The sequence below is a fragment of the Delphinus delphis genome, chromosome 10 (assembly GCF_949987515.2).
Source record: "Delphinus delphis chromosome 10, mDelDel1.2, whole genome shotgun sequence".
NCBI lineage: Eukaryota > Metazoa > Chordata > Mammalia > Artiodactyla > Delphinidae > Delphinus > Delphinus delphis.
The window spans coordinates 97,098,633-97,122,045 of NC_082692.2; the positions used below are offsets into that span (position 1 = coordinate 97,098,633).

At 50.2% G+C, this 23,413-nt stretch overlaps 1 protein-coding gene across 1 annotated transcript in view; it reads left to right on the top strand.

The window, feature by feature from the left end:
* Positions 1-999: 999 nt before the first annotated feature.
* The window catches only part of IRAK2 (interleukin 1 receptor associated kinase 2), a 58,456-nt gene continuing 36,042 nt past the window's right edge, over positions 1,000-23,413 (top strand). The window contains exons 1-2 of the mRNA XM_060023046.1: positions 1,000-1,138; positions 10,192-10,374. Coding sequence (XP_059879029.1) covers positions 1,045-1,138; positions 10,192-10,374 — 277 coding nt within the window. The 5' untranslated portion in view covers positions 1,000-1,044. The remainder of the gene's footprint in view (positions 1,139-10,191; positions 10,375-23,413) is intronic.

The window sequence follows — 23,413 nt, forward strand, 5'->3', positions numbered from 1 at the left end:
TGTCCTTTTTTTCTTCAGAGGGAACCCCAGCACCTAGAACAGTCCCTGGCACATAGTAGCTGCTCAATAAATATTAGCCCTTAAAATCAGAGTCTAGGGACTTCCCTGGTGGCTCAGTGGTTAAGAATCCGCCCGCCAATGCAGGGGACATGGATTCGAGCCCTGGTCCGGGAAGATCCCACATGCTGTGGAGCAACTAAGCCCGTGAGCTACAACTACTGAGTCCGCTGGCCTAGAGCCCGTGCTCTGCACCAAGAGAAGCCACCCCAGTGAGGAGCCCACGCACTGCAATGAACAGTAGCCCCTGCTCGTAGCAGCTAGAGAAAGCCCGCGTGCAGCAACGAAGACCCAATGCAGCCAAATAAATAAATAAAATTTATAAAAAAAAATCACAGTCTATCCTGACTACCCTATTTAATACAGTCCTCCCCCTGCTCGCTCTGAACACCTCATTCCTCTTTTTCTTTCCTTCCCCCACCCCCTGCCACAGCACTTTGACCTTTTAGCATTTCATGTAACTTACCTATTCAATGCTGTTATTAATTGTTGCTAGTTTCCTCCCCCACTCCCACCCCCGCCTAGATTGTAAGTCCCATGAAAACATGGACTTTGGTAAGTTTTCTCCACTTATGCATCTCCAGCACCTCGAACATTGCCCCACATATAGCAGGTAATTAATAGACTAGCTCTTGAAGGAATCGTATGTGGCAGAGGGCCAAAAGACCTGGAGGTGGACTCAGAAGGTCTCTTGGGACTGCCGCTGAATTCCCGTGTGGACTTGCCCGTATTCCCTTGCTCCTCTGGGCCTGTTTCCCCTCCTGGCGGCTCTGACCCTCTTGGTTTCGCAGCCGCTGGTCCAGCCGGCCGGGAGGCGTCGCGACCCCGGTGACCGCTGGGGGGCAGTAGAGCCCAAGCCCAGCCCCGCCCACTTCCCCGGCGGCCTGCGCTGGGTGGACCCACCAGCCAGCCGGTAGAGAAGCGGAGTCCTGCCGCGTAGGACTCAGTTGTCTGCGTTGCCGGCCCGCCGGCCCTCGGAGCCCGGCCATGTCCTGCTACATCTACCAGCTGCCCGCCTGGGTGCTGGACGACCTGTGCCGCAACATGGACGCGCTGAGCGAGTGGGACTGGATGCAGTTCGGTGAGTGGGCACCCCTGCGACCCCGCTAAACCCCCTCCCCGCCTGTTTACGCGGGTCCTGATTCTAGGGTCTCTCTGTGCTGCCATTCTGGACCCGGGCCTCACTGTGTGCCCTCGGGCAGGCGCTGCCCCCTCTCTGTGGTCATTTGGAAGGTGTTAGGTGATTTCGGAGGATTTCTGCTGTTAGTCTGTCGCTAAGTAATGACTGGCTCGACTTCGCTGTTTACAGTAAAGCCGAAAATGATCGCTCTCAGCAGTGACTAGTGCTTACTGTGTGCCCGGCCCTGATGTAAGCACCTGACACCGATTATCTCATTTAATTCCCACGACAGCCTGTAAAGTGCCTATTTCTCTTACCCCATCTAACAGACGACGAAACGGCTTTAAAGGTAGAGTTACTTTGGGGGGGCAGGGTATGGCGTTGCTAAGTGGCGTACTGGGCTCTGAACCCCGGCGGCTGGCCCCGCCAGGACATCGTAACTTCTTGGTGTATTTTGTTTGTTTGTGCCTGATGATTGGCTGAGGGCTTGGCATCCTGGGGGAGGCTGCGCGTGTGGTCCTCAGGCGCCTTCCAGGCTCCACCACATCCAGCTGGTGACTTTGGGCAAGTTGCTTAACCTGTTTGAGTCTCAGCTTCTTAATCTGTAAACTGGCGGTGGTTATGAGGAATGAAAATTGTATAAAACGCACTTGACACCTATGTGTCAGAGGTTCTTGTAAGTATTAAGGAAGTGTTAACAGTTATTCTCAGGTTCATGTTTTAAGTCAATGTGACTGGTGCCACTTTATTTTTAAAGTAATATCTATATTTTCTTTAAAATTGAGATTATGATATATACCATTCGTACAAAGGGAATATAATATTTATGTACAGTGGAAAGGATAATAATAAAAAGAACATGTATGTTTTTATCCATCCAGTTTGAGGAAATAATATATATTTTAACCTAGTAGTTCTCAACCAGGGGTGATGTTGCCCCCTTAGGGAACATTTGCCGATGTCTGGAGACATTTTTGGTTGTCGTAACTTGGGGGATGTAGTGAGTAGAGGCCAGGGATGCTGCTAAACGTCCTGCAATGCACAGAACCGCCCCCTCCACAAAGAACTATCCAGCCTAAAGTGTCAGTAGTGCTGAGGTTCAGAAATCCTGTTTTAAACCAGTCACAAAAATAATACACTCTTATTGCAAAGTACTGCGGGAAATAAAGAGTAGCTCAAACTCCACCACTCAGGGATACCATTTTTTTTTTTAATTTGGAGGGAGTATTTTTTTAAAATTAATTAATGAATTTATTTTTGGCTATGTTGGGTCTTTGTTGCTGCGCGCGGTCTTTCTCTAGTTGCGGTGAGCGGGGGCTACTCTTCGTTGTGGTGCGCGGGCTTCTCATTGCGGAGGCTTCTCGTTGTGGAGCGTGGGCTGTAGGTGCGTGGGCTTCCGTAGTTGTGGGACGTGGGCTCAGTAGTTGTGGTTTGCGGGCTCTAGAGCTCAGGCTCAGTAGTTGTGGCGCACAGGCTTAGTTACTACGTGGCATGTAGGATCTTCCCAGGCCAGGGCTCGAACCTGTGTGCCTTGCATTGGTAGGCAGATTCTTAACCACTGTGCCACCAGGGAAGCCCAAGGATACCATTCTTTTTTTTCCCACATCTTTATTGGAGTATAAATGCTTTACAATGTTGTGTTAGTTTCTGCTGTACAAGAAAGTGAGTCAGCTATATGTGTATATATATCCCCATAAGGGATACCATTCTTACCATTTGGTTGCCAATAGTAATAATAACAACAGCAGCCGCTAACATGTATTGGCTTCTGACTATGTGCCAGCAGGGTGCTGGGTGTCTTATGCCTTCTAGTCTTTTTTACTAACCATATTTATTTATGTATATACGTTTTCCAAAAATCGTATCATTTTGTACACTCTACTAGCCTGCTTTTTTTCACTTAAACTATATCACAATTATTTTTTCTTGCCAAGCAATATTCTTTAGCAACATGGATTTAGGCTTTTACTTTCAGTGTGTATTTTTATTAACTTTTTTGTGGAAAAAAATAACAGATGTACTAGGTTAAATGGTGTAAATCACGCCCCTGGGACAGAGGGGAAAGTAAATATCTTTCCCCTCCCTGCCCCTCAGCCTCCCCACAGAGGCTGTCCCTGGTAACAAGTCAGGGCACCTCTGAGAATGTCTGTCACCATCTGATTTCCTAGACTGCACTGTGTCCCTTTGCTCAGATGATCTGTGATTTAACTACTTCGACTGTTTCCTGAGCAGTGGGCAAACACTTTGTGGAAGAGACTCTCTCTAGTGTTTTCCATGTTGGCCTCAATTGTGAAGGCCACAGCAACTTCTGTTTCTAGGATGTTGTGGCTATTTTAGAAGGCACACCTATGGCTTTCTTTTTATTTTTATTTTACTAAAATTTTAAAAATTAAAGTATAGTTGATTTACAATGTTGTGTTAATTTCTGCTGTACAGCAAAATGATTCAGTTTTATATATATATATATATATATATATATATATACACACACACACACACACACATTCTTTTTAAAAATTCTTTTCCATTATGGTTTATCACAGGAACTATTGAATATAGTTCCCTGTGCTATACAGTAGGACCTTGTTGTTTATCCATTCTGTCAGTATGTATATTAGTTCGAATCTGCTAATCCCAAACTCCCAATCCATCCCTCCCCCACACCCCCTCCCCCTTGGCAAGCACTAGTCTGTTCTCTGTGTATGACTTTTTTTAAAAAACAGCTTGATTAAGGTATAATTCACCTACCACGCAATTCACCCATTTAAAGTGTACAATTCAGTGGCATCTAGTATATGCAGAGTTGTGCGTCCGTCGCCAAATCAATCTTAGAACATTTTCATTACCCCAGAAAGAAGCCCTGTACCCCTCAGCTGTCTCCCTCAGCACTCTCACACACATCTCCCATTTCCCCCCAGCTTTAGGCATTGCCTATTCTGGACATTTCATATAAATGGAATAAATCATACAATATGTAGTCCTTTGTGACTGACTTATTTAGCATGTTTCCAAGGTTAATCCATGTCATAGCAAGTATCAGTGCTTAATTTCTTTTTTTTTTAAGATTTATTTATTATTTATTTCTTGGCTACATCGGGTCTCAGTTGTGGCACGTGGGATCTTTCGTTGCGGCACGCGGGCTTCTCTCTAGCTGTGGTGTGCGGGGTTTTCTCGTCTCTAGTTGTGGCGCGCAGGCTGCAGGGCGCGTGGGCTGTGTAGTTTTGCGGCAAACAGGCTCTCTAGTTGAGGCACGTGAGCTCAGTAGTTGTGGTGCAGTGGCTTAGTTGCCCCAATGCAGGTGGGAATCTTAATTCCCTGACCAGGGATCGAACCTGCGTCCCCTGCATTGCAAGGTGGATTCTTTCCCACTGGACCACCAGGAAAGTCCCCATTTCTTTTTATTTATTCCTGAATAACATTCCATCGTGTGGACATACTGCATTTTATTTATTCTTCTGTCATTTGATGGGCATTTGGGTTCTTTCCACTTTTTGGCTATTATGAATAATGCTCCTGTGTACATTTGTGTATGTCTCTGTGTGCCTTTACGTTTTCATTTCCCTTGCGTAGATACCTAGGAGGGGAATTACTGAGTCATAGGGTAACTCTGCGTTTAACATTTTGAGGAAGTGTCAGACTGTTTTTGGAAGTGCGAGTACCATTTTACATTCCCACCAGCAATGTGTGAGGGTCCCAATTTCTCCACGTCCCATCCCCCCAACACTTGTTATCGTCTGTCTTTCTGAGTTTGTAGCCATCTGAGCAGGTGAGAAGTGGTTTCTCGCTGTGTTTGTTTATTTATTTATTTATTTTGGTTGCGCCGGGTCTTCGATGCAGGCACACAGGTTCTTTGTTGAGGCACGCGGGATCTTTTCCTTGTGGCGTGCGGGCTCTTTGCTGTGGCACTCGGGCTTCTCTCTAGTTGTGCTGTGCAGGTTTTCTCTCTCCAGTTGTGGCGCACAGGCTGCAGGGCGTGTGGGCTCAGTAGTTGTGTCACGCGGGCTTAGCTGCCCCGCGGCATGTGGGATCTTAGTTCCCCGACCAGGGATCAAACCTGTGTCCCCTGCATTGGAAGGCGGATTCTTTACCACTGGACCACCAGGGAAGTGCCTCTTGCTCTGGTTTTGATTAGCATTTCTGTAATGACTAATGATGTTGGCCGTCTCTTCATGTGCATTTGTACATCCTCTGAGGAGAATACCTCTGACTCCTTAGGGCTTGGAGACGTGCCTCTTGCTCTGGTTTTGATTAGCATTTCTGTAATGACTAATGATGTTGGCCGTCTCTTCATGTGCATTTGTACATCCTCTGAGGAGAATACCTCTGACTCCTTAGGGCTTGGAGACACCAGTATTGTTCAAGGTCCTCTGGAGCTGCCCATTGTGATTTAGGTTATAATCCAAATCCCTCACCAGGCTTGCCGGGTCTGGCACAGTCTGAGCGCCATTGACTTTTGACCTCCTCTCCTCCAACACCCTCTCATGCCCACCCTGCTCCAGCCACACTGGCCTCCTTGGTCCAGACTCAGGGCCTTTGTACTTGCTGTTTCCTCTGTCTGGGACATTCTTAGCCCTGTCCTCCACATGGCTAGCTTTCTAGTCTCTGTTAGTTTCCTCTTGCTGCTGTAACAAATTACCACAAATTGAATAGTTTAAAAACAGCCATTATTGTGTTGCAGTTCTGGAGGTCAGAAGTCCTAAAATCAAGGTGTTGGCAGGGCAGCTGTCCTTCTGGAGGCTCTAGGGGAGAATCCATTTCCCTGCCTTCACTGGCTTCTAGAGGCTGCCTGCGTCCCTTGGCCTGTGGCCCCTCCTCCACTTTCAAAGACAATGGGGTAGCATCTTCAAATCTCTTCCTCTGACCTCTGCTTCTGTCATGATCTTCTCTGAATCGGACACTCCTGCCTTCCTCTGATAAGGAGCCCTGGGCTCAGTCAGATAATCCAGGGTAATCTCATCTCAAAATCCTTAACTTAATGCCATCTGCAAAGTCCCTTTTGTCACGTAAGGTACCATATGCACAGGTTTCGGGGTTTAGGACACTGACGTCTTTGGGGGGCTATAGTCTTTCATTTCTCAGTTCATATGTCACCTTGTTTGAGAGGCTGACCCTGTCCCCCTTTCCTCTTTTTCTTATCAACGTGTTTTATTTTCTTCATTCCTCTTAACATGCTTTGACCTTGTTCCTTATTGGTTTATATCTGTCTCTCCCTGTAGAATGTCGGCGCCATGAGGGCAGGGACATCACGCATCTAGTTTGCTCCTGTATTCCCAGTGTCTGAGGCAGTGCCCGGCCAGTGGGCAGACAGTGCCACTGGAATGAATGATGGGCTGAAGGATGTGGGAACGGTGGGGACACGGGACGGCTTGGAGCCCATGCTTGGCCAGCTCTCCGTGCTGGGTCAGCGGTCACTGGGCTGGGAGCCAGCCGTGCCCCCCAGGTAGCAGCTCCTTGGCAAGTCACAGCATTCCATGGTTTTCTGTTCAGCACAGTAAGCGACTGTGATTGTCCTTCCAGTCCTAAAGAGTCTCGGTTTCTGCGAGTCTTTTTTTTTTTTTTTAGGTTGAAAAATCCTACTGCATATTCCACAATTTATTCTTTTTTTTAAAATGACATTCTAGTCTTTGACTATTACAGATAATGTGCATCATTTTAGAAGAGATCATCCCTTGGGGCTGATTGTGATACCGGGGAGTGGAGGTGGAAAAATCCATAAAGTGATTCAGAAAAGCACACAGCCACAAATACGCACGCTCTTTGGATTGGACGATTTTGGCAGATAATGTGGCTCCCTCCTGCTCGTTTGCCTATGATTGTGGCTGCGTTCATTTTTGCCCTTGGGGGAAACCAGGCTTCTCACAGCTTCACTCACCCCAGGTGTATTCCCAGGGATCCTGGGGCAGGGCTTCCTCTGTCGGACGGCTCTCCATCTTGCTGTCTCATGCGTGTGCCAGCCTTTGTGCACAGGCCTGCTTTGTCCCTGCCCAGCTATGTGCTTCAGGCGAGTGACTGCCTCTCTCTGAGCCTTTAGTTTCCTCATCTGTAAAATGGGGATGAGTTGCTGAGAGGCTTAAGGGACAAGACGCTTTCCCCTTCCCTCAACCAGGAAAGAGTCTTGTTAGTCCGGACAAAGGGCGTTTCACCCGAGGGCGAGGGCGGATCACTTCAGGAAGCTGTGCGCCTCTGCTCCAGAGGGCTTTGAAGATGGGCAAGGTTGTCTACTGTGTCCTGCAAGATTCAGGAAGTCAGACCAGGAGGGATGATCGCCACGTAGTGTTAACCATTGGGGATAAAAGCAGGTTTTCATACAGTGTAGATGGCTTGACAATTGCAGTGAACATTTATATCACATACATATTATTCTATACATATAACTAATCTAATCCTCACAACAACCTCTGAGGCAGGTGCTGTTGTTTTCCTCATTTGCAAATGAGGAAACTGAGGCACGGCGAGACGTGAAGGGCGTTCCCCAAGCACATGGGAAGTAAGTAGCAGAGAGAAGATTTGAACCCAGGCCTCAGAGTCCAGAGTCTGGGCCCTGAACCCACCACTGTACCATCCTGCTGGCATAAGCATGTATTTTTATATCTAATAGAAAAGCCTGAAAGATTAGAAACAAGAGTATAACCAGTGCTTTTCTTGGGGTCTTCCAAGTGGGATGATCACGGGGGCTTTGATTTTCTCCCGTTTTCCAAATGTTCCGTAATGACCAGGTATTACTGGTGTGTGTTGGGCAAAGAGCCATGGACTCAGCAGGGCGCTCGGCAGTGACTCATCCCCCTGAGATCTCTATCTTGTCTTGACCCTGTTTTAAGGGTCATGTTAAATGCTGGCAGGTCAACACCATAAGAGATGCCACTTTCACAGAGCTACAACGTCCACATTGCAAGGCACCTCTGGGTTTAATTCCTCTTCCTCCTGCATTGCCTGTGAGGAAAAGTGCAGCCCACAGATGTGAGGGCTGGGCTTGGCTTCTGCTGCCGCAGTGGAGCCCCAGGGGCGGCCCTGGGCTTCTGTTCTTCCCATGACATCACGCTGCCTCGGAGCGTGGGAGGTGAGCCCACGAACAGAGCTCGTGTGCAGGGAGGGCTGGGGGCAAGGGGTTCCTTCCTCTTCCCTCTACTCTTTTCTCTCTGCTGCTGGAGGCAGCCCCTGACCCTGCTGACATCACTTCCCATGGACCAGGAATCTGGCCTGGGGTTTCCAGTGACTAAAGTTACAACTCAAGAATTTCTCATCCCTAACAGGGCACTTCTCCCAGAGGCTTTCTCTCTGTGGGAGGCTGTCACAACCTTCCCCATTCCTCCAGAGGGACAGGGACTGTACAATATGATCGCGTCCCTCCCTGGCTCTGAGGTCTTCCATGGTGTCCTGGTGTCCGTGGCTCTTAGGATCAGGTTCAAACTGTAGCCTGGCCTTCAAGCCCCTTCATTACATAGGCGTGGTCTCTTGTCTTCCTCTTCTTCACTCAGTTCACTTATGTTTGTATTTTTCAAACAGAAAAGCTCCGTGGGCTTCTGGTTGACTCACCCCTGTATCTCTAGAGCTTCTCAGAGGCCTGGAGCTCAATAATATTTTGTTGAATGAATGTATGACTTGATGTTCACGTAGATACCTGCTCCACGATTTCTGAAATCCTGGAACTGAAGTCCGATTATTTTAGTCCTAGTTTAGGGGAATAAAAAATGCCTCCCTCACTTCAGGAAACTCAGCAGAATACTATGTGACCGTTCAAAAATTCCATGTATGAAGAGCTTGTACCAATTTGGAAAATGCTTATGGTATAATGTTAGTAAATAAGGCCTGGATGCACAGTCTTACTTACAGCCTGGCACTAACTGGATCCAGAAGCACCCCTGTGCGTGTGGTGGGGAGACTTTCGGAAGGGAAAGTACCCTCGTGGGATGCTGTGTAATTTATTAGCTTCTTTCCCCTGCGTTTTTCCAAGTTTTCTTTAATGAGCAACCATTTTATAATAGAAAATGAAAAGAAGGAATGCATTAGTTTTAGTATTGTGGACAGTAGCCCCCTGCAAATTGCACAGTGCTTCAGACTTGGCAAAGTGCTTTTAGATCCATAGCTCTCTTGCTCCTAATAGCAGTTCTGTGAGGATGGTGGGCTGTGGATTCATTCATTCACTCATTCATTCATTCATTCAGTTCCCCCTGCCAGGGCTGGGACTTAGAGATGAGGAGAATGAGATGCCCAAGGCAACTTTTTTTTTTTTTTTTTTTTTTTTTGCGGTACGCTGGCCTCTCACTGTTGTGGCCTCTCCCGTTGCGGAGCACAGGCTCTGGACGCGCAGGCTCAGCGGCCATGGCTCACGGGCCCAGCCGCTCCGCGGCATGTGGGATCTTCCCGGACCGGGACACGAACCCGTGTCCCCTGCATCGGCAGGCAGACTCTCAACCACTGCGCCACCAGGGAAGCCCCCCAAGGCAAAATTATAGGAGGCACCTACTCTCTGGCTGCTGCTACAGGTGCAGGACCAGCCCTGAGAATGAGCACCTCCTTCAAATTTGCGCCTTGGGTGCCTCCCCTGCCTCACTTTGGTCCTGGCCCTGCCCCCACTCTGTGCCAGGCACTCTTCTCTGTTCTGAGGATCTAACAGTGAACGGAACAGAGAAAACTCTCTGCCTACTCGGGGCTTCTGTTTGGAGGGCAAGTTCTCTATTACAGTTGAGGAAACCGAACCTCCCATCCCACTGGGGAAGTGACTTGCACATAGCAAATAAGCAGCTAAACCTCAAGGCCCCTGGCCCTCTCGTCCACTGGTCTTTCTCCTAAGTCTTGTGTGGCAACCAAGTTGACATTTACATTAAAGTGTGAGTGTGCTGGTCCCCGCGGGCACTGAATGACTTGGGCTGCCTGTGGACCCCAGCTCCTGGTGGAGTTTCAGGTAGGATGGGGCCAGGTGGCTTTGTGGTGGACAGAGCTGGGCCAGCATGGTGACCCTCTGGTGGAGGGGCTGCCCTTCTGGCTCTAAGCATCCCTTTTTGCTTGCCTTCCAGCCTCCTATGTGATCACAGACCTGACCCAGCTGCGGAAGATCAAGTCTATGGAGCGGGCGCAGGGCGTGAGCATCACGCGCGAGCTGCTGTGGTGGTGGAGCATGCGGCAGGCCACCGTCCAGCAGCTGCTGGACCTCCTGTGCCATCTAGAGCTCTACCGCGCCGCCCAGATCATCCTCAACTGTGAGTTACCAAGGCCCCCTAGCAGCCAGCGTGAGCTGTGCCCTCTCACAGGCACTCCTGTGGAAAAAAAAACTCCTCTTGGAGTTTCCCTGGCGGTCCAGTGGTTAAGACTCCGCGCTTCCACTGCAGGGGGCATGGGTTTGATCCCTGGTTGGGGAACTAAGATCCCACATGCTGCTCGGCATGGCCAAAATGTAAAAATAAATAAAATTAGAAAACCTTTATTTTTATTTATTTTTGCGGTACGCGGGCCTCTCACTGTTGTGGCCTCTCCCGTTGCGGAGCACAGGCTCCGGACGCGCAGGCTCAGCGGCCATGGCTCACGGACCCAGCCGCTCCGTGGCACGTGGGATCTTCCCAGACCGGGGCACGAACCCGTGTCCCCTGCATCGGCAGGCAGACTCTCAACCACTGCGCCACCAGGGAAGCCCCAGAAAACCTTTCTTAATCTTAAAAAAATTTGAATGAAAGAGTTTACCATCCAACTAAGAAATTAGTAACGGTGGTCACCCCTGGGGAGAGGAATCGGGTGGCCAGGGAACCAGGTGTTGGAGAGAGACTTTATTGTCAGTCTTTTTGCACCTTTTAAATTTTTGTTCTCTGTTCCAAAAATAAATAAATAGAAATTTAAAAATAGCTGTAGCATAAAAATTCAAGAAAGTCTACAGTAAAAATTATTTACGTCCTCATCCTGTTTCCCAATTTAGCCTCCCAAGAAGTAACCAGTAGTCACAATTTCTTATCTACCTTCCTAGAGATTTTCTAGGCAAATGTATACATGTGTCTACAACACTTTTTTATACAGATAGTAAGAGAACACCATGCACTCGGCTGTCCCCTTTATTTTCACCTAGCAGTCGATCTTGCAGATGGTTTCATATTGAGACAATCTTTCAACAGCCACATTGTATTCCTTTGACAGATGTACCATGATTTATTGATAGGTGTTCAGGTTGCTTCTAGCAGTTGCCTCCTGTGTACAGTGTTGGGATGTGCACCCCGTTTGCACACACGTGAATCTCGCATGGGATGACTTTCCAATATTGGAATGGCTGGGTTGAAGGTTTGTGTATTTTAAGTTTTGATTGATATCAATACCAGTATTACCAAATTGTCCTCCTACAGGAGAATACAACCATGGTGGGAATGTATTTAGCAGGTAATAAATAATACCTCCCTACCTTGCAGGGTGTCTGTGCAATTGAAGAAATAGAACACGTCAAGGGCCTGGTGTTCAGCCAGTGCTCAGCAGAGGCAGGGGGATGAGGGGTCTGATTATCTCCACCTGGACCCCCCCCGCCATGTCCCCAAAGAGACCCCTTCAGTGTGGGACAGTGAGCCAGACTTCTCACAGGTGCTCACCGAGCCCCTGGCCAGTGCCTGATGCTGTCCGAGGTCCTGGAATACAGGTGGGCAAAGCCATAGGTCCTCTGCCCTCGTGGAGAGCATAGTCATGAGGAGACAGTCAGTAGACAGGAAAACAAGTAAAAATAAGGGGATGGAGTGACAAGGTAGGGGAGCCTTCTAGAACACGGTTGTCATGGAAGGCCAGTCTGAGGAGGTGAAGTTGGAGGAATGGAAAGAAGACAGCCACGTGAAGAGCTGGAGGAAGAAAGCCCAGGGGAGAGGGGACAAAGGCCCTTGTGCAAAGGCCTGGGGTGTTGCAGGAACTAGCATAGAGCTGGTGTGGGAGGTAGAGAGCAGGGCATTCAGAGCCCCAGAGGCCTGTGGAAGACCCTGTGGGCCCTGGAGCTGTCCTGGCTGGGGTTCCTGAGCTGGGAATAACCTGGCTGAACCAACAGACCTCAGTTCAGCACCTGCCTGACTAAATCAGGGAGGGCTTCCAGGAGGAGGAGTGGGGGCTTAGAGACCTCCACCCTCAGAGATAAGTCAGGAGACACCAGGGTGGCCTTACAGGTGGAGACCTGCTCAGACCCATGCCACATTGGTTGGTTGGTGCGGCCAATGCCTATCCTGTGTAGCTGCGTGCAGACCCCTGTCTGGCTTGTCTGCATCCCCAGAACCTGGCACGTGGTAGAACTGATTATGGAGTAGATGTGCCTTCACATACTTTTCATGTTTTGAGAGAATTAGTGGTAAACTCTTTTTTTAAAAATTTATTTTTTATTTATTTTATTTTTGGCTGCGTTGGGTCTTCGTTGCCGCGTGCAGGCTTTCTCTGGTTGTGGTGAGCGGGGGCTACTCTTCATTGTGGTGCGCAGGCTTCTCGTTGCGGTGGCTTCTCTTGTTGCGGAGCACAGGTTCTAGGTGCGTGGGTTTCAGTAGTTGTGGTGCATGGGCTCAGTAGTTGTGGCGCGCGGGCTCTAGAGCACAGGCTCAGTAGTTGTGGCGCACAGGCTTAGTTGCTCTGCGACATGTGGGATCTTCCCGGACCAGGGCTCAAACCCGTGTCCCCTGCATTGGCAGGTGGATTCTTAACCACTGCGCCACCAGGGAAGTCCAGTGATAAACTCTTAATGGGTTCAAAAAGAGGTGAGGAAATTCATGCCCACCCAAGGATGCCAGAGAGAGAGAGAGAGAGAGAGAGGGAGAGAGGGAGAGAGGTAGGTGTGGAGAGGGGGTGCTGCAGAGGGGGAGCGGGAAAGCCGCTGGGTCAGGTACAGTCAGAATGGAGGGACCAGGCCTCCTGCTCAGGCCACTTTGGGGAGGGGGACGCCGGTTTTGTCTTTGCAGGGCACTGGGATGCTGCAGGGGTGTCCCGAGGCCTGTGGGCAGAGACGTACTGGGGATTGAGACACAGGCCTCTCACTGGACACACCAGCTTGCCACTGACGTCAGAACCTGGCTGTTGACTAATCTCGAGTATATTCTTAACGATTTGAGGTCAGCACACAACATAGTGCCAGATTCAGAGAAACATACTCATTGCAGCGTGACATTCTGTTTGAAGCTGACACTGACTGGGCACTTTCGAGGCACCAGGCGCTGAGCGTGGCTCCTCCCAGCAGCCCCTCGAGGTGGGCGATCTAAGGAGCCCCTTCTCCCCCTGAGGACATGGAGGTCAGGAACGGCTCAGAGCCTCCCCCAAGGGCACAGGTCCGGTCGCACCCAGGCGCGTTTGGATCAGAGCCCTCCTTCTTAGCTTTTCTCACGGGAACTTCACCGCACTCGGTGTTTGGGCTTCCAGGAAACAGTGATATTTGTCTGTCATCCTTTCTTCTTAGAACTTTACTCAGTTCCCTGTTTTCCGGTTCCAACCTCCTCTAACCTCTCAGGGCTGTGAGAGTCCACCTGTGTTCCCCAATCCTCTTTTCTCTGCTGCTTAGCCTTGCTGATTAAAATTGCCTGAGGAAGAGAGGTTCAAGCCTGTCTCCGCATCCACTTTTGTTTTGGGAGTTCGGTTGTATTGTCACTATTGCCTTCAGTCCTCAGGCAAGACACTTCCCCTTTCTGTATCTTGGATTTTTTTTTGCTGTTTGTTTGTTTTTCATTAGGGAGAAAAAGTGCCATAAATCTTGGTCACTTTTTGGAAGTGAATATAGAGGGCATATGTGAAGCATACTAAGTTTCTGTTATTCCAACCGGTCAGTTTTCCCTTCCCTAGTTGTAACGTTAGTTAAACCTTAGTTTGCATTTACTTGCTGAAGATTGTTTATGAACTTGCTCGGTTGCCCACAGCAGTTTGAGAACCTGACTTCTGCCCACCACTTCTTAGAGAGCTTTAAGAATAAGTTTGAATAAAACAGAGCTTGAAAACCAGACACCAAAAGTCCCAGAGACAAAGTGTTGTCCTCAGAGACTTACGACTCCAGGTCGTAAGTATTTGCATGTAGCAGAGGCCTTCCATAGGTTGTATGTGAACCGGAAGGTGGAGTGTGGGGTTCCCAGGGGGCCACATGTGTGTCCAGTGTCTTGAAATCACGTGCTCTGGGGCTGCTAGTGCCATTGTACAGAGAGCTAGGTGCGTGGGTCTCTGTTCCTTGGTATCTTCTTAGCCTTAATTGCCAAGACCATTATTGTTCGATTGTCAAACACGAAATGTTATAAGAATTAGAATAAATGAGTGCAGAAGGCTTACCATTCCTTCTTCTGGCAAATCTGCTTGCCAGTGTCAACCATTTTGCTCTTTTAGCTGTTTCTTGGTGGCTTCCTGTATTAGCATCCCAGGTTCATTGCTGTTACTAAGGGTAGGCTGTAGTGACTTAAATGAGACAGACGTTTATTCCTCTCTCCTGTGACCGTCCAAGCTGCCCAGGGCTCATAGGGCAGCTGCCCAGTGTCAAGGACCAGTTTCTTTCATTTTCATTGCTCTGCCGTCTGGGACAGCCGGCTCCCAGCTCCTACCTGAGACGGCTACTCTGTGCCTCCACACGTGCCTTCCAGCCTACAAGAAGGGCACGGTCCCCTGGAAGCTGCAACATAACCTCCCTTCCCAGGCCGTTGGCCAGGACTGGTCACATGATCACGCCTAGTTGCAGGGGAGGCTGGGAAATGTAATCTGTAGCTGGGAGCCTGTGTGCACAACTAAAGCGTCTGTTACTCTAGCAGAGGAGGGGATACATACTGGAGGGCCAGCTGTCTTCCTACAGCCCTCTGCTTTGGGCCACCCAAGTATCCACATGCACCCTTCCTCCCACGAGCAAAACGTGCTCACCCTTTCCCCAGGGGAGTGTCTTCTGGCAAGGGGAGTGGGTCCTTTGTTTGGTCCATCTGGCAGCCCCTTGTTCTTCTCAGTTGACCAGTGATCCTCAAAGTGTGTTCCCTGGACTTCTGAGCATCAGCATCCCCTGGGAGCTTGTTAGAAATGCAGGTTCTCAGGCCTGACCTCAGCTGCCGATTCAGAAACGCCAGGGGTGGAGTCCTGAGTCTCCCTCCAGGATATTCAGGTGCAGATAAAAGTTTAAGAACCGCTGACCCAGCACCTGGTTCTCTGACTACTGGCTCTGTCTTGGGGGGTGGGGTAGACATTGGGGGAGCATGCCTGTGGCCTCAGTGGAAGTGGGAACTGGAGAGGCTGCCCTTATGGGGGGGCTACACGGCTTTCACAGCCCACTTCCTGCTGGGGGAGGGGTTTGGGCACCTGGGAGGAGCTGTGGCGTCAAATAATGGCCGGCTTTTGTCACACCAGGACGGTGGCTTCTTTGGCGGTACAGGTCTCTCAAAATGCTGGAAACTTCTGGTCTCTTGGCTTCTCATCAGTTCTCTGTGTGACAGCCACAGCTGATGATCTGGCCTAGGTAGCTTCATTCTTAACCCTGAAAGGTTTGTTCTTCCTCTTGGTGGCCTGTGTGCTCGGCCTGCCCCCCCTCCTCCTAATGGAAGGTGCACGCCTGGAGCCTCCCTCGGGGCCACCTGAAACAATAGCTTAGATGGGGCGGAAGCACTCTTATCTTGACTCTTGTTTCTGGGCTCTGTGTCTGGCAGAGAGCCCCTCCTGCAGTTCATCAGTGGACTGAGAAAGGTGGAGTGGGGATTAGAATGGTTGGGGCCATGGTATCACCTCCTGCTGGGGCTGACCCTTCAGGGCCCCTGACAGGGGGGTTCTTGGTCAACTTGGATTGTCTGCTACAGGCCAAGAGTCTTCCTTTTCATCTCTGCTTGAACACGGTCTGGCTCCAGTGGAGTTCTTCTCCCTCTGTTGGAGGTCCCTAAAAGAGAAGCAACGTGTACCAACATTCAGAGCATTTTCAGCTTCTCCCCTTAGAGTTATGGGTGCTCGTAGCACGTGGCCTGCCTTCCGAGGGTCACGGGTGACGGTTTTGCTTTGGTGTAAGCACAGTAATCAGCTTTCCAGTCTGCAATATCTGGGTCCTTCCCACCTGGAGCATTATTATATTGATTTAGCTCCGGTAGGAAAGGCCAAAACAACACCAGGTTAAACTAAAAGAGGGTTTCTTTCCACTAGCGGTGTGTGTGTCGGCAATCCAAAGCTGATAGGGTGGGTCCACAGTGTCAGGGATTCGAGCGTTTTTTCTACCTTATTCTGCTGCCCTGCGCACGTGGCTTCCACCTTGTGGTTTGAGATACTCGCTCCGGCTGTTCCTCTCTTTTCCACATTCCAGGCAGCAGGAAGGGGAGGGGATTTTCTTTCCTTCTAAGGGTACAATCTGAAAGATGCGCTTTATCACTTCACAAAGTTCTATTAGCTAGAACCTAGTCACATGACCACAATTAGCTGCAAAGGGAGTCTGGCAGTAGCTAAAAAATGTGGTTTTTAGCAGCCGTATGTCTAGCTAAAACTTCTAGAATATAGGAAGACAAGGGGAATGGCTATTCTCTACCACATTTGTACCATCTCTAAATAATGTGCTTCTCCTGTTCTTTTCATATATATCAATTTATATATTATCCATTCACTTCCTAGACCAGGATTTGGCTGTACATACCTCCTCTCCCCCTTTGGCTCCTCTGTGGGTCTGTAGGTCGTTTTTCTAACCTTTAACTAATATCGTTACACATATAATTATTTTTCCATGCGCTCTAGGCAGTGCCTCTTGGTGCGTCACTTTGTGAGGTGAAGCGTCGTTTACTCGCCCTTTCTTACCCTCCCCTCTCCACTTTCACCTCCCGACTTCTGGCAAAGACCCGTCATAAAGTGGTCTTCCATGGATGTCTTCACATCTCCAGGCTCTTCTGAGCCCACAGGGAAGAGCTGGGTCTTGGATGAAGCCCCAGTCTCTGGGTCAGGACAGGAAGAGGAATGCCGCCTTTGTGTCCTGATTGAAAAAATGTCTTTCTGTGATGGGGAAAGTACCGTGTGCATAGGACGTCCGCAGGGCGAGTCATGGTGCAGAGTAGCATTTCCCCAATCACATGCCCCAGATGTGTGCTCCAGCAAGTTACGCCGTGCAACTAGAGGTTTCATGAATCACTAGCCTTGGGATATCTGTATGCTTTATCAGTGCCCCCTACCTTTGGAGAGTCACAGTGCACACCCAACGTTTTAAGGATCTGATAAGTTCTATAGCAAAGAAATCTATTTAGGTCGGGGTTTTCCATTTACATTTGACCACAGAGCCCCCTTTTCATTTGATACTTATTAATATTCCCATGGAACCAGTACACTGTGGGAATCAGTGCTCTGGTACAATGGTGGCCATGGTGCAATTGCTGGGCATCCCAGGGGAGCCTCTTTATAGAGAGTCTGGGGGACCAGGGGCAGCATTTGCACGGCCAGGTCAGCATTCAACGTCAGGAGAGTCTGACCCTGGAGGCTAGGGCCAGCCATCACCCTGGGGCTTAAAACGTGAGAGTCCTACTCCTGAGGGGGACTTTTCCCGACCACCAGGCTTATTTAGGGAGAGGGCTGTGAGCCAGGCTCCAGGGTCTAGGTGCTGGCATCTGCGGGTCTCAGGAGCCGGAATCAAGGCAGAGGCTGATGTATCAGAGCTGTGGCTTCCAGCCAGAGGCAGGTCGGCTGTCATCACGGCCACTGCGGCAGGCAGGGGACCTGATTAAACGGCACTGAGGAGGCAGGGGACCTGAGCCTGCCGATGGTGGGGGTCTGATGGCTCTAACTCTGAGCATGGAGGCTCGAAACCAGGTGTGCCTGATTCGTGAGGTGACACTCTCCCTCGTTCCTCCCCATAGAGAGTTAGATACACAAAATCTGGACAAGAGAGTCAGTAGTGAACTGAGACATATTATCCAGTGCCTGCTGTGTGCTAGGTGCCGGGGACGCAGCAGTGGAAATACAGACAAGGGCTCTGACCTCAAGGAGCTTACAGTTTAGTGTGGGAGACGGGCATGAACAGGATGATGGCATAGAGACGTGTACCCAACCACAGCAGGAGTGCTCAAAGGAGAAGTGTAGGTCGGGTGGGTAGGTAGGTAGGAGGGTAGGAGAGGAGAAGGTTTGATCTCATCTGGGGAAGCTTCCCTAAGGAGCTGAAACTTGAGCCTCCATTCAAAGGACTGGCGGGCCGACCACACAGGTGTATCCGGGCAGAGGGAACAGCACGTGCAAAGGCCGGGTGGTGGGAAGGAGCAATGCTTGGGTGTGGTCAGGTCTACTTTCATCAGGAGTGTAGGGAAGGTTTTCGAGGGCTTCTACCTGGGAGTACCCCCATTGCTCTGGCCACAGTGGGGAACAGGGGCCTGTGAGGTTCCAGGCGTCAACTGAGTAGGAAAGCAAGAAGCTTCTGGAACCTGAAGGGACTCCAAGGGAAGTGACCAAGGTCTCATCTTCCCATCTGCTGCCAGCATCTTCCTGGGGGTTTCTTTCAAGTTTCCCAGTTTTCACGCGTCTCGTCTCGGTTGTGCAGTTTTCACAGTTTCTAACTTTTGGTTTGGCAGCTCAGCCAAAGTCATTTCCTTCCCGGAGCCGGGCTTTCACTGCGTGGGGAATTTCTATCTGCTGCCTAAAGTGAAATGGAAGAGAACACACCCTTTCTCTCCCAAAGAGGCTGAGCTGTTGCAAGGGCCAGACAGGGCTCGTGTGTGTTCTCCTGGAAGTTTTCCCAACATCCGCCCCTTTCCTACCACTAGGGGACAAAAAAGCGTGGGAAGGACTCAGACCCTGGGGCCCCTGGAGACTTGCCCCTGGGCGTGGCGCTGCACAGGGCCAAGACCACCCCCCCCCCGCACCCCCCCCCCCCCGCCAAAGTCCTGGCCAGGAGTCACTGTTAACTGAATGCTAGTCATAACTTGTATTTAGCACCTAATATGTGCCAGGCAAGCATCTTATCTCACAAATCTCGCTATTCCCATTTTACAGATGAGGAAACTGAGGTGCAGGGATAAGTAACTTGCCCAAAGCCACACAGCAAGTAAGCAACCGGCTGGAAAGGGATGCAGGTCTGCGTGACCTTAACCCCTGCTGGGGGAGGTCACTAGATGGCATCAAGTCTCTGAAAAATAGGCGTAGACGTTGCCCTGTCTGCTTTTCTCGTAAATGGGGGCGCTTCAGAACACGAGCGATGCGAGGCTCTTTGCACATCCTTGCTGAGGGGCTCAGGATGGTCTTCTGACTGTCCTTCTGTGTGTTAGTTATTCCACTGGAAAAGAGCGAGGCTTTAATCACTGCGGGTTTCTTGGGAGTAAATGTGAGCATGGACAGAGGGGCTTGTGTGTGGTGCCTCTAAACCAGCCCCCAGTTTTTCAGAGAGGACGGGTACGAGCTGGAGGGAGAGGAGCTGCAGTTTACTGAGCTCCCAGTCTGTGCAATGCGGTCGTAAGCAGCTCCTCTGGGTTACGAGCTTTGGACACATGTCGAGGTTACCCATTAATCAGGATGGGCTACGTTATGTGGAGGTCACAGATAAACCCAGAAATCTCAGCTGTTCAACACAGCAAAGAATCAGTTTCTCCAAGTGCAGTGCTGGCTCCTGCCTTCTGGCACTCGGCAGGCCATTGGGAGTGCACGGCTTCCAGGGTCACTGTGGAGGGGGAGAGACAGATGGACGAGGCTCGCCAGCTCTTAATTGCTTTGTCCAGGAAGTGACAGTAGCATTTCCACTTAAAATCCATTGGCCAGAACCGGTTACGTGGCCCCAGCCTAACTGCAAGGGAGGCTGGAGTCTGAGCGGGAGCAAATGACTATTTGGTAAGCCCTGTCTCAGCTACTGGGTACCTCAGTTCAAGGGGATTTATTTTAAGGTTCTGCCTAACCACGGCCTACGAGATCTCACGTGGACTAACCCTTGCCCGGTTCTCTCACCTCATCTTGGCTACTTTCCCCCGCATTCATTCAGCTCAGCCGCTAGGGTCATCCTTCATTTGAGGAGATGCACCGAAGTGTTTTCTTCCTCAGGATTTTCGCATATGCTATTCCTTCCCCTTAGAATGCGGGCCCCTCCCCAGCTCCCTTGCATTCTTCCCGTGGCTCATCCCTCTCATCTTCTGGGTCTCTGCTTAAATGGCACCTGCCCACAGAAGTCTGCCCCGGGCACCCTGTGTAAGTCAGTGTCAGGTGCCCCCCTCCCTTCCTCCAGTTTGTTGTCAGCATAGAACTCCTCCCGGTTTAAAATTAGGTATCTTTTAACTGTCGTGTGAGTTTTGATAAGTCAGAGCCCCCAGCCCCTAACACAGTGAATAAATGAATAAGGATGGATGAGTCATTTTAGCAGCCGGTGAGCAGGTCCAGTGGAGGAGCCGTGATAGGGCGATTAGGTCTTAAGACAAGGTCATGCCCTCTTATTTGCCTAACTTCCCGTCTAGCTTGAGTTGGGAGTTTTGAGTGGTTTGTGTACGTGGACCTTGGATGCCCAGGAAGGTTGAGCCCAGGGATTGGGAGGGAAAGGAAAAGGAAAAGAGAGGGTCCAGAAAGCTCTTTTTGTCTTGATACGGCCAGCTGGCACCTAGGTTCTTTAGTTAGGGATGAATCACTTTCATTTGCTCTAGAAGGGATCTGTTTCAGCCACATGAGTCAGAATAAATACAAAGAATAAAAACAAATTTATAAATATTACCTCACTGTTTACTTTGAGGGCTGAGCAGAGTGTGGGCAATTCCAGACTGTGCTCACTGGGGAAAGACCTTGCCGGCAGCTGGAGTCCCCTCTGCTCAAGCATGTGGCTCCCGGATTTGCCACTGTGTTAAATGTTCCCAGGCTGCCAGCCGGCGAGGAGGACCCAGGCCCCTCTGCCAAGGGCCCAGCACACCTAAGCCTTTTGACCAAAGGAAGCGGGACCTCAATAAACATGTAATGTAAACATGTAAATAAGAGAACTGTTTCAGGTTTCACTTTACGCAAGTATAAACTGGAGAGAGCAACTGGGCTTTCTCCCCAGAGGTGTCCTCTGAATTCAGTAGGCCACACCTATGGGAAAGCACTTAGGACAAAACAAAAAGCCTGACCTAGACTCAGGGGTGATGATCCTAATGATAGTAAATTACAATGGTAGCTTATAACTGTTGAGCACTTACTTATCTCATCATCTCTGGGGGTGTAGGGTACAGTTCCTCATCCCACTTGTCGGATGAGATTTGGAGCGTTTCCCTTGCCCGTGAGCCTGGCTGCGGTGTGCATGGCGGGCTGGAAGCCCTGAGTTCATCTTTGGGCTCTTGTGCTCATTAGAGAGAGTGGGACATCCTGAAAATACAAAGCAGAGAGAAAAGGGGATCAGGCCCATCGTCCCCTGGGAACTGTGGAGAGAGCACAGAGGAATGCTTTTGCCCCCTTTCTCTGCCCCCTGGTGCCAGAAACTCAACCCTCATCCCTCCGGGTTGAGCCAGTCGTTCTCAGCCTCACCTACGGAACTTTCGAAAGCATCCAGACTCTGATTTAATGGATCTGAGAACCAATGCATCAACCCCTTGGTGCCCACAGACACTGAACCTGTTATTTCGAGCACTGGCATCCCCTCCCGTCCCTAGGGGCACTGGCAGGGAGAACTCCAAGCTGCCTGTCCTCCTGTGTGTGACCAGGGGCTGCCAACGACACAGCGGGCGGAAGCAGGTCTAGCTGGGCTTCTGTATTACTCATCCCCACGGCCACTGCACCTTCAAGGCCCTGCCACTGCCCACTGAGAGTCATGTGTCCATTAGAGGGTTTTTTTTTCTTTTTTGTTTTTTTTGGCTGCGTTGGGTCTTCATTTTGGCACGCGCGGGCTTTCTCTAGTTGCAGCCAGCGGGGGCTACTCTTTGTTGTGGTGTGCGCACTTCTCGTTGCAGTGGCTTCTCTTGTTGTGGAGCGTGGGCTCTAGGCTCGTGGGCTTCAGTAGTTGTGGCGCGTGGGCTCAGTAGTTGTGGCTCGCATGCTTTAGAGCTCAGGCTCAGTAGTTGTGGTACACGGGTTTAGTTGCTCCGCGGCATGTGGGATCTTCCTGGACCAGGGATCGAACCCATGTCCCCTGCCTTGGCAGGTGGATTCTTAACCACTGTACCACCAGGGAAGTCCCTATTAGAGGGTTTAAACTGTTGGATACAGCCATCCACCCCATTTGCTTCCTACAGAGACCCTAAGTTGGGATCAGAGGTCCTTTTGGGTAGGGAGAGAGGACAGAGGACAGAGGATGACTATGTCACAGTTTGTGTCCTGGCCTTGGCCTTGGCCCAGCTGCTTTTTGTATCTGGTCCCACTGAGTCCTGGGACTGTTCTGGGACAGAGGGGTTATAATTCTTCTGACTCCACAGAAGATGCAAATGAAGCTCAGAGGGTTAAGAAATCTGTCCTTGCGCGTACAGCTAGGATTAGAAAGCCTGGCTCTGGAAACTTCCCCACACTTGCTCTCGCTTCTACTCTGTGATCACAATTCCTATTTTTGGATCTCATGATCCTGCAGAATTAACTTTATGCATGGAATCTTTGTGAGATTCCAGCGGAAGTAAGAGTGCTGTCCTGGAAGCACGAGGCTGTTCCCGTACATTAGTCATAGGAATAGATGACATAACCAGCTTGCTTTTTGGTCCTGGCCTTGGCAGACAGGAAACTCACAGGAAACTCGTGAGATTTAAAGCTCGTCATGACCCTTCTTCATGAACATTTTGTCCTCCTTTGCTCCATCCTGCCCTCGATGTTCTATTTTTATTTCAACGGCACTCTGGTTTACGTACCGGCCCAAAGGAGTGGGTGTTATATCTGCTCAGCTATCAGGGGTAAGCTTCCAGGCATTAAGGGCAGAAAAGCCACAGTTTCTCTCTCTTCTGGGTTTGCTGGTGGGAAAAGAGGCAAGCAAAGGCCTGCCCTGCGCCTTCCAGCTAAGCTCGGGCAATCGGGCACTGGCAACCTAAGCGTCAAAATGAAGATGTGTCCTGTTTATGCCTCTTATTTATTGTCTGCATCTGAACACCCACAGAGGGCTGAAACGGGGGTTTCACAGGAAACTGAAGCTTGTCATCTGATTGTAACTGCAGGCCTGACGTTGGCCTCTGTGGCTGGGTGGGGCCCTCGTGTGTGACTAGGTGGGAGGGGGCGCTGCAGCAGAAATGCGCTGACAAGCTCTGTCTCAGGCTGGCACCCGCCGGTGCTGGTGCCCATGCCTCAGGGCTGTTCCCTCCTCGGGCGGGCATGTGCCCCAGTCCCACATGTTTGCATGGACCACGGTGCCAGCTGTAGGCCCCTGTCTGTCACTGCAGACTCACCATAGGTTGAGAACATAATGAAGCCTTTTCTATCCCCTGTTGGTAGAGGCCAGGG